Raw genomic sequence first — 12,054 nt, 5'->3', positions numbered from 1 at the left:
TTGACATACTAGAACATAATGAAATTTTGCGAAAGTGGCACTTCATCATTTTGTTCCGTTTGCTAGCCAAATACAGAATGAAAGAAACTGGATGAAGTAAGCAAGCACATCATAGTTTTTACAATGGCAGTGCAATTAGCACTAGTAGCTCTTCAAATCTGAATGTTTCTAAAAATCTATGCCAAGCAGTTTCAAACTCCTGGACTTCTCTCGTAACTACAACTACATCAGTTTTCTTGGGACTGACGCTTAGATACTGTTTTCTGAAGCAGTTTTGCACAATGATCAGGACCATTGTTTTAACGGTAATACCAATTTTGCCAAGTATTACTATCACTAAATCGTCTGAGAATCCTTGCTTGTTGCTCTGCCAGCCACGACTCCTTACAGCAGTAAGAACACTTTCAGTTGATCTTGACTCACAGGTAAAGATGAATATCGGCTATTAATTATACCTACAAAACCGGTTCTTGTTTTTCAGTGCACTAGTAACGTTCCACCAGCAGCATCTTTTAATGTAAATATTCAATTAATTGCTTGCTTTGCGTATCAGTATCAGTGTAAATGGCAAAAGCCAAAAACTATAAGCGTTAATTTTGTGTAAAAACCGGACTTATGGATATAACTGGATTTCATTTTGTGTAAAAACCTAACAAAATAGTTCAGACGTATTGTTGATGAATTTACCAGAAAAGTAATGCTGCCTGGCAAATGACATTTTGTCTCCTATCCCTGTGGAAGCGGTGAACTACAAGACAGCGCATCAAGAACAGATATTCACTGAAAAAGTGTAATTTTGTTGCTTATGAAAAGAACTGTCAAAATGTTTCATCTGCTCATTTGTGAAATCGATAACCATTGCATTAATATTAGGAATTTCAGTGAAATGAGATTGATTGTACTATTTATTACTTGTGTAAAAGCAATACGAGAATTCATTTTGTTCTTAAAGTCATTGCTTGATTTCAGATAATGAGAAAAACTGTAACTGTCATTTCCACTCAATATAGCACGTATTAATAAAAACTTGCCCATCTGTCCCTATTCACGTGACTTATTGTCGTTTTTTAGGATAATGACATATTGCAAAGTCTGTGTCACTTATGGGTCATATTCTGTTACGCGGAGTGTTGCATTGTTTCAGCGACCTACAGTAGGCTATTGCTGAAAGAGGTGCTTGTTCTTCCGAATTTTTGATACAAAATGTAATGCATCATTCTGTCATTTCTGCATCCATGCGAGGATCGAAAGTAGGAACCATGTTTTATCATCTTTGATGAAGCAATATCGGTCAACAGAATCGAATATTGCAGACTGAGTATCATTACTTTCGTTTCAGGCCATGACGAATATGCGTTTTGAGAGTAGTGTTATTCTTTTGATGTGTACGACTCAAACGAGAACGCAAACTAAGAGACGTAATCGTCCTGAAGTTTGAATCATTTCCGCTCTGGCATTTTTAAAACAACGTTTCGATACATTCTTTTATAAGAAGAATTTATGTGAATATGATTCATAAATAAACAAGACCTTGACCATTGTCACATGTTTTATATAATTCACATAAAAGTGTTGTATGAAAATCAATGTCTATGAAATAATAACAGGAACATTTGTTATTTGTAGATTGGTTTACACCAGAGCTGCTATTATGGAATCACAGAGAATGTGTTACGTCATACCAACACGTGGAATTCGACGGGTGCTAGAAGACACCACCCTACACGGCTGTAAACTTCCAAAGGTTAGTATAACAATGTGTCGCATTGAAAAAAATATAACGCAAACATGGGTGAAAATCTTATTGCTGAGAAATTTTCTCAGAGTATCAATTTCTTCCATACAAAATTCCAGGATTTCAATAGTTGACTTTTTACGTTCAGATAGTTATTGTGACATCTGTTTCAGTAGACGTATATGGTCTGGCTAGCCAACGATAGTCTAGCGTTGACTGTATTACAGGGTTACGGCGATGATCAACATCTTGGGCAAAACGACATCTCGTTTGCGGGGATGGTAATTTACTTATTGTACCGTATTTTTTTTTTTTTTTTTTTGACACAATCACTTTCTTGTGATACAATCACATCAGGTTTCGGCCTTCAAAGGCCATCTTCAGAAGCTATGGGCGGCATTTAATGAGCAGGTGTCCTTGCGTTGGCAGCTCACGCGTTGACAACTAACTGAGATGCGACACATATGTGTTCTACACTCGCAAGTTACCCTGACGTCGTAGAGTAGCGAAAGATAGAAACTGAATTGGAGTAAACATGTTGTCATAATAACTATATTCCTATAGTCCTTCTCAAAGAAGTAACAAGGTTTCTTTTTCATGTACTTCATTTGTCACAGCACACAGAGCAGGGGCACAAACAGAGATTATAACAAATTAACACCTTCTTTCAACCTCAAATGGAGCTCAGATCTACCTAAAACGTAATGCCGCAAGAACACAAACCAAAGAAGCTATTAATGATACATTAGTAGCAAACAGCGGAACGAAGTGTGCTAAGAAAAGTAGAATTGGTGAGCTGAAAGAGATAGAAGTAGTTCATACGGTAATCAAGTAACGAATTACCATTCGATTTCTCTTAAAATATACACTGGTCAGCCAGAACATTATGACTACCGACCTACTATCGATACAAACCCGACGATAGCATCGTCACGTGGTGAGGGATGACTGCTAGTCGGACACACGCACTGTGCATGTAGTATTAGTGAGCATGCTGCCATGTGTATAATGGGGAAGGCATATGATTTATCTGAATTTGACTGAGGACAGCTTATCATGGTCCGCAGGCTCGGCACGAGCATTTCGGGAACTGCTCGACTTGTCGGGTGTTCGAGGAATGCTGTGATGAGTGTCTTCAACACGTGGCTAAATCTAGGTGTAACCAAGACCAGACGTCGCGTGGCTGGACAACCACCCCACGTCAAAGATGTCGGATGAACTATTAAACCTAACTAACCTAAGGACATCACACACATCCATGCCCAAGGCAGGAGTCGAACCTGCGACCGTAGCGTTCGCGCGGCTCCAGACTCTAGCTCCTAGAACCGCTCGGCCACTTCGTGACCATTGGCGCTGGATGTCGACACAGTGGCAGAGCTTTCCATGATCTGACAAATCTCGATACCTTCTTCATCATGCCAATGGGAGGGCACTAATTCGTCGACTCCCATGGGAACAGCTCCTTGACACCTGTCCTGCAGGACAGAGACAAGCTGGCGGCGGCTCCATTATGTTCTGGGGAATATTCACATAGGTACACATAGGTCCAGTGGAGCTCGTGCAAGGCGCCAATAGGGCCAATGAGTAACGTACACTTGTTGCAGACTACGTACACCCCTTTATAACAATCATGTTACCTGACAATAGTTGCATTTCTCAACAAGACAATACGCCATGTCACAAGGCCAAGAGTATGATTGGGTTTTTCGAGGAACACAGGGGCGAGTTCCAATTTATGTGTTGACCCCATCCCCCCTTGCTCAACAGATTTGAACCCGATCAAACACATCTGGGATGTGATTGAAGATGGCGTTAGAGTTCATCGCCCCCCCCCCCTCCCTCCCTGGAATTAACGGGAATTAGGTGACTTGTGTGTGTGTGCAGATGTGGTACCAACTCCCTCCAGCGACTTACCAAGGCCTCAGTGTTTCCAAGCCACGAGGCGTCGTTGCTGTTATCTGTGCCAAAGATGAACATACTGGCTATCAGGTAGATGGTTATAATGTTTTGGCTGATCAGTGTAACTGATTTGAAGGTTGGAACCATGTTGTCGATCCATCGCTGGGTATTTAGTTTCTCAGAACAAAATGAACTTTTATTGCAGTATTTGTTTTGCACATTAGCCAGTCTCGGTCTGCTGCGATTTCAAATGCGGGTGTAATATAAAACACTGACGTTTATTGTTGTTGATTGTTACAGCTACACTTCAACATGGTCAAGAAACGAAACTGGGTTATATACTAAACGAATGTTGATGACATAGTTCAGCTTTCATAATAAATTGTACAGCCTATGATGGAGAAAGTGGTTTTTGACCTGCATTAAGTATCTTGATACTTTGGATCCGAGTGTGAGGATACTAAGTAACTGATTTGGCTCATTTGATTTTTCTTGTATGTATCCGTTCCATGCAAAATAAAAGCCTGACCCGTTGTTCCTAGGTATTGTGCCAAGGAGGATTACACGAATCATCGTACTAAGTGATATTTCAGCCATTTGCAGGAGATCCCTTTCTGCAATTACGCCTAGAAGAACACCCAAAAGTCATTGAAGGCCTTTTTCGTTTGTCTAGCAAACCTTTTTAAAAGAATTACAAAAGCATTCTCGCAAGGACAAGGAGGCAGCATTACCACACCCAAACAACACATGATAAAAACCTTTTTTTCATAGTGACAATCTCCTTGGTTTTACGTTGTGTTCCTATGCTCGCAGAAAGTAATAATTAACAGAGATCGGCTTCTTGCAGGATCACATTTTTAAGTTTATTTTCACGACATGTTGCAGCACACCTTAGCAAACTGAATTAAATATGCTCACAGTGTGTAAATAAATTTATTCTATTTAAGACCTATAAATTAAAGTTATACACAGTATACAAATTAAAAAGCAAAATCTCGTACAAATTCATTGCAACTAATGTGAGAGCTGCACTGTCTTGTCTATAAAGTCTTATTTGTACAAGACATTCTGAACTTTATATAAAGCATCATCAGCGGTCAGTTTTGTCTCCCGCATTATTTTCACGTGATCTTCTATCCACAGGCGTTTGTTTAATTTCTAGCACACTACACTGGGATTACATACAATATTTTCTCGTTTACATTTTTGTATACATCCACATTCACGTCGTGTACTTTGTGTAGGTACTTTGCTTTGATCCTATCGTTTCGTTGTTTTGACTGTGGTAGTGTATACTATTTCGCTATGTGTTCCAAGTCCATTAGTACTTCTTCCCGTATAATAATTCACACATGTACCAAGACTGTTTCAAATCGTTTCAGGCATTCCAGAGTTACAATGGAACACCCAAAGATGTGTATTATCGTACATAGACGACATTTTGTGTTTTCTGAGAATATCTATTACATTCACGAGTTTATACTGAAAGCGTTTTGAAGCTATGTCCCAAATAGTGAACTGACCCTTGACTAATTGTTTCACTGGCCACACTCAGGTGAGAGTATTCGATGAAGATCTGTGTACAAAATAACCACTTTATGCAGCATTTCGGATTCACTCGATCAATTTCAGGTAAAGTGAATCATGGAGAGGGAGGAGGGGGATAAGTAGGGCACTGGCCATTCTGGCAAAAAATCGCTTAGTCAGCATCAATCAGACAGCTGAGGCAATTATATATGTAATATTCCGCTTACAGCAGCACCAGCACTTCCTCATCTTGAAGGTAACTACACACCAAGGCCAAGAAGGAGAGGGGGTGGAGAAGGGGAGGGGGTATGGGACTGGTAATTGTGTCGTATCAGCATCAACAGTACCTTATCTCCAAGCCCATACCAGGAATCAAGACTTCAGTAGAAGCACATCTAGCTATGTGTGAATGGCATGTAGTGGGAGGGAAGGGGGAGACCTCCACAACCTGCCCCCTCCCCTCTGCCTCGTGCCCTGTACCTATGTGACAGCCAGATATGATAAGGAATCTGAATTGCCTAAAGTACAGAAAAATTTTGTCAACAAGGTTTCCATTATTGTCTTCCAAAATTCCTGGCTCATGAGTCACATTAGTAAAATTCATGAGAAGCTGTATATTATTCGCCATGGAAAATTGGAATGATTAGATAGCATACTTCTCTATAAATAATTAAAAAACAACATTTGCTTATAAAATACAAGTAATAAATTAGGAATTCAGGTTTGTTAAAATGAGTTTCATCTTTAATTCTATCCCATAAATAATGGAAATGCAAAAAAAAATCAAGTCGTGTATCACATCGCAGTTTCTCTTGTCACCAGCAGGTGGCTACACTGCGACAATATAGCACAGTTCAATCTTTGAAGCACAATTTCTTTGAGGTTAATACTGCCACCAGTAGGTGGCAGAACTGTATAAATGTGGATAGTTCGTTGTTTTGTACAATAGGTAGTTTTCACTATCACCAACAGAAGTTTCAACTGTTAAAACGCAACAGAGTCGAAAATTAATTATTTTCAATATCTAAGATGTTGAAATATTCTAAAATGTCTGCAAATTACATAGGGAGTGAACAAAGTGCGATGTTTACACAAATTATCCAGAGCCCAATTGAGGTCCAGTACATGAAACACAATTAATGTACACAATATTGCGAAAATATGTCAATGTGAAAGAAAGTGCAAGTTAATTCCATATACGCACATATTTGACCATTTAGTGCCGAAAATTGTGTACTCCAATGCTAGATATCCATACTTAACAACTGACATTTTAGAAGGCAAGCCTAAGGATTCTGTGTCATAAAAGTAACCTGACCAAACTTACAACTGCAGGAAAATGTGTGTTAGCTAAACACTATGCTAAGCAAGCAAACATGTAAAAAAACTCACAGCCTGAGTGTAACTAATTAGACCTATTTTTGATGTAAATCATGTTAAACCCCCAGATTAAATATTTCCGTATTAAAATTGTTCGCAAGCACCAGTTTAGGAGGGACAAAGATAATGCATCATGTTATTCACTAAAAAAATATAATTGATGCTATTGATTGCCAGTTATTGCTATTATTCTAGATGAAACAACGTTTACTAAAAACTACGTATAATAACAGCAATTTGCAGTCAGATCCATGGTGGCGAGGGTCTCTGAAAGCTTTGTAGGCTGTATTATTTTCTGCAAGTATGAAGTCACAATATTCCAAAAATTCTGCAAAATGTTTCAGCAACACAAAATGTGTGATGTTTGCATCGAGTATCTCGACGTCTATGATGGCACAATATTCTAAAATGTGCTGGAAAAATGTACTATTTACGTTGTAGGAGTATCTAAATACAATACAATTGTCTACCAATAGAAGGAAGAAATAAATTGCTTTATTACAATATAGCCGTTACACTACAGAACAAAAGGAACAGTTTATAAACACTCGACCAAAAGTGGTAACAGTAAGAGATGCGACATTTCCAGAGATAATCTCAGAGTTAATACCTCTGAGATAAAGTAAAATACTTATCATTTATTATGAGATGTTTCACACTTTTCAAGCCCAAATAAGCTCCAAAACTTAAATACTGCTACATCTAATGCGTCAATATAACTCAATTCCGAAACCCATATCGAAGAGAGGTTATTGGCTGTAACGTACAGATATGTAAATGTAGATTCAGAATTATTTGGGTTCTAAAATTTAGTGGGTCATAAACAGAAATTATATCAGAAATTCTACCAAACCTTGACGCCGCCTCAGCTGCAATACACACACAACATCAAGTCCTCAACCATATCGTACATGTTAGGGTCTCCAATAACAGTCTTACAAAGGGATCAAACACATGATCCATTCTGTAGTGGTCTCCAGCCTAGTATTACCACGTTCTTTAGCCAAGGGAGGTGTAAAAGTTTTCTGTAGCTGCATGTCTGGATGCTTTATAAACTCTATAAGTAGGTTAACAATAACTTTGTTCATTCCTGCTCTTATGATTTGACATATAAATGTATAATATAGGGTTTACTATAAAACTGGAGGTCATTCAAATTAAACACTCAACTCCAATTGTGTCATCATATAACATATCCCTATGTGTCACTGTATATGAAAGATATCACCTCCAAGTGCCCAAGTGCACATCACTCTCCACCTAGGAAGCTTTATAGGCCCACCAAATCAGGCTGGTTCTGCTAATATAGATTCATAATGCAGTGTCCTGAGACAGGATAGTAAATGAATCCGTTGATAGCATATTCCACAAAAAGTGGGGATTAATAGTAATGTAACAGAATAATTTAATGGTAAACTCTGCGATTTGTTTATGAAAGAGTGCCAAATCGCGACAGTCAGACTCCCCCACTGACAGTATTGTGAGGAGCAATATTTCTCCATTTTTTAATATACAGTCGATAGGCAGCACGGCTATACCAGAACTAATACGCTCACAGAAACCAACCACATCAGACAACATTTAAAGCCTTTTTTGGGCGTTCGTGTGATCATTGGTCCTTTCAGAGAGACGAATGTGTGGGCAGGCCACTTGCCTTGTACTTATACTAAGGTTTATTTCAATATCCTGCAGAACGCAATCCTCCAGATCTGGTGTATGCACAGTCTGCCACCTAGCATCGTCTGCTGAAAGGACTCATTTTCACACAAACTCGCAAAAATGGCTTCGAATGTTGTGTGATGTGGTTTATGTCTGTGAGGATACTTGTTTTGGTATAGCCGTGCTGCCTCTCGACCAATTCCATCTGCTTGGCCATATGCAAACACCATCTCAGCTTATTCCCAATATAAATACCAGACCATTTGCGCTGCTTACAGTACGCTGCATCTGTTATACAGCCTGCAACCCACAAGGACTAAACAGCACATGATCACAGGAAATTTCACTTGTCAGCTCCTCCTATCATGGCAATGGCGCATTTCTGGACAAATGTTCATAGGACATTTTTTCTTCACTTTTCCGTTCGGAGTCTGTCCCTGAAGTTTGTCGGTTTTGTTAATGCTCATCCTCTAAGAACACTGTAAAGAACCTACCACCTTACAACTCAATAGTAGCATATACCAGTGGTGACATAAAGATTGTTTGTTAATGTGTGTTTCCAAATACATCAGTACCTCATAGTCTCTTTGAGGGGAGGAAAACCATTTTGTCTCACATATCCACAATAGCAGCCTTTATAACAGGGAACCACACATCTACCAGTAACGTCATATGCTTTGCAGGGAGTCTCAGAGAGCCAGTCCTAGCACCGACGAATTCTTGTCAGCATGTGGCTATACACTTTTATAATAATCTCTCTTTCGGGTGCCCCACTATTTATAGGGCGCATGCAAGGGGACTGTGCAGCAAGGATATCATCTTTTTCTCAGAATGCATACTGACACGTGAATTTCTGTGGATATCACTTATTCAGGTGTGACCAATAGCTGTCATGAAGAACAGAACAATGTTATCACGCAGAAACGTATGGTGTATTTCTGTGGAAATAACACACATGGTGTGACGAGAAGCTACGCTCACTCCCATGACCATGACTCTGTTATCCATTGTTCTGCAACTGTTGTGATCCGGATTGACAGTGCACAGCGCCAGTGCTGCAAGACTCCTCTTGGTATCAGCCAAGGCTGAGAACCTTTAACTGTAGACTTGGCATTGTGCGTGGTTGCACTTTCTGCTGCAACCGAAGAGCAGGCAGGACTCATGGTTAGCAGCTGCAGCTGCATAGCATTTACTGCAGACTTGAACGCCAGAGGGCCCCCAGCGCTTCTGTTGAAGTCTTCTACTCTTTAAATGAAAAATACAGTTTTGTTTATAAGAGGGCAATTTATTTATTGGCGGACTATGTGATGATACTTTGCAGAAGCAACTACACCACAGCCGACCACATGCAGTTTCATATGGTCACATTCAGCCTTCGCACTCGCACTAAGCACAACACACTTAACAGCTAACGCCTAACATTTGACACCTAACCCCTGATACCTAAAACATAATGCCTGATGCTTAATGCCTAACGCCTAATTCCTGACACAGTATATTGTCCGTAAATGCACCGTTATATGACCAACGTCCAGTGCTTTAAATGTTACACAACACACGCAGCTTGTATTAAAATGATGTGTAACATAGACATGATATGATCTATTTTCTATAAGCACACACTCCTTCCATCGCTATTCATAACATTTCCGGCCTTTTTTTTCTCCAAATACTCCATATCTCCATTCTAAGATACATGAGGGAAGACATGAAATGAGTAACAAATAGCACAGTGCAATGTTGTAGCACTGTTCGATGTTTTACCACAAATACACCGCTAACACACACTAAAACGAGTAGCATAACACGATAACTGCGTTTAACATTAAAACCATAAGGTGCAGATAGATGCTCGCTAGCCACTAAATAATATATTGTTGAGTGTTAATTAAGTAAATAAATTAGTGAAATCAAAGTGAACTAAGAAATTAGAATATAAATGGAAAACTTGGTTTAGTTTAGAGAGTTACATACTGGCATTCAGCGGGCAGAACAGAAGAAACAATGACCGTGGAGTCAGCGAGTTCCACATAAGCGGGCGCTGTCGATTCAGCCGTCAGGGCATCGCCCGACCGGCTCACGTGTTTCTAAGTTGTCGCGTGAGCAAAGGCCCTCGCCTACATTCCAAGAGGCAATGACCGACGTTAAGAAGATTCTTCGAGAAGCCTTTCAACGTGACGGAAGAAGCAATGACCGGCTCACGTGTTTCTCAGTCGTCACATGCGATCAGAGGCCCCCGCCTACATTCCAAGAGCCAATGACCGAGGTCAAGAAGATTCTTCGAGAAGCTTTTCAACGTGACAGAAGAGGCAATGGCCGTGAAGTCGTTCACCCCCAGTGAACTGAAGTGAATAAATACGCGAGACGCGGTGGGCCCGACAGAGGAAGACAATTGAAGACAGATGAAGACAGACGGAGACGAAGACGAGAGACGAAGGAAGAAAAGAAGAGTAGCAGTAGTTTTCAGTCAGTTTCGGTGCTGAAGACCGTCATGCAAGAAGAGACTGCATCATGCACAGACGCACCAAGTCCGCCGCTGTAATGGAATAGCAAGCAGCAGCCGCGGCGCCAGAAGACAGAAGTTAAAAGGTATTGGAAGTCTGGTTTTTACATACCCGGGTGACTCGTGAGGACGGGAAGGAGACGGCCTCACATCAGTAGTTACCTGTGAGCTGGGATGAAGACCTGACAGCCGAAGACTGGCAAGCGGGAGTCCGTGGTTCGAGTTCGGGACACTGGCCTTCCACCGCCGCGCCGCTCCGCTGGTCGACGCACAACACACGCGGCCGCTTAGAGAAGAGAAACACTGGGACGCCACATTCAAGGTATCACCATCCGATGCACGACGTCGCTCGCAATAATTAAACGGGCCACCTCGCGCTGCGCGTCTCCGGTCAGCTGGGCGAGACGGCGACACGAGATACACACCGCTACGCGTAATCAGACGCCGCCGCCGCCGCCGCCGCCGCTGTCGCAGCAGAAGGCTACGCAAACGACACGGCTGCCGCTCTCCGAACCAGAACGTCCCAGTAAGATACAGTTGTACGAAACTTTCAATAAAAGTTAACTTATGTAAGAATGATGTTTCATTCGACCTCATACCCGAGCCAAGGAAGAACCCACCCTGCCCACATGTTGTTAAGAGAGAAAAGTTAATTTATTTAATATTTTCACCCTGACAGAATGCTTTAGAATGCTCATCCTGACAATTGACAGCATCAAAAGAGAAAACACAGTTACATTGAGTGACAGAAGTGTCACATTTAGTGACACAAATGTTACATTTAGTGTCATAAGCCGTTGTAGTTGTTACATTTGATGTCAGAAGCCGTTTTACTTGTTACAATATATAATGACACTTATACAGAATACATGCCTCTGAAAGTCATCTACACACAGCTGCTGCAATAGTTAGATCCCTCTCAGGAAAGTGTTAAGCTGACATCAGCGAAAATCAGTTTGTACTGGGGCTATACACAGCAGGTTATTGTTGTGTCTAGACAAGACAGCCTAGACACAATGAGAGGAAGCCGAAAGGCACGCGCTTAAACTCACGCAGGCTGGCGTGAGGTCTGAAACAGGATACGTAATGAATGCTATAAAGAAAAGTACGTAGCTTCTGGAATACTTAACTTTAATCCACATTTGTAGAACATCGCTCTTGATGATACATTAATAGAATCTCAATATCAATTGAATACGGCGCCTTGCTAGGTCGTAGCAAATGTAGCTGAAGGCTATGCTAACTATCGTCTCGGCAAATGAGAGCGTAGTTGTCAGTGAACCGTTCCTTGCAAAGTCGGCTGTACAACTGGGGCGAGTGCTAGTACGTCTCTCTAGACCTGCCGTGTGGT

At 40.9% G+C, this 12,054-nt stretch overlaps 1 protein-coding gene across 1 annotated transcript in view; it reads left to right on the top strand.

Moving 5' to 3' along the window:
• Positions 1-12,054, top strand: part of LOC124613504 (methyl farnesoate epoxidase-like) — a 217,605-nt gene that overhangs the window by 196,558 nt on the left and 8,993 nt on the right. Inside the window, exon 14 of the mRNA XM_047142212.1 lies at positions 1,627-1,744. Coding sequence (XP_046998168.1) covers positions 1,627-1,744 — 118 coding nt within the window. The remainder of the gene's footprint in view (positions 1-1,626; positions 1,745-12,054) is intronic.

The sequence above is a fragment of the Schistocerca americana genome, chromosome 4 (genome assembly GCF_021461395.2).
Source record: "Schistocerca americana isolate TAMUIC-IGC-003095 chromosome 4, iqSchAmer2.1, whole genome shotgun sequence".
NCBI classification, from domain to species: domain Eukaryota; kingdom Metazoa; phylum Arthropoda; class Insecta; order Orthoptera; family Acrididae; genus Schistocerca; species Schistocerca americana.
Note: the sequence above shows the minus strand (reverse complement) of the source record. Positions and strands in the feature narration are given on the sequence as shown.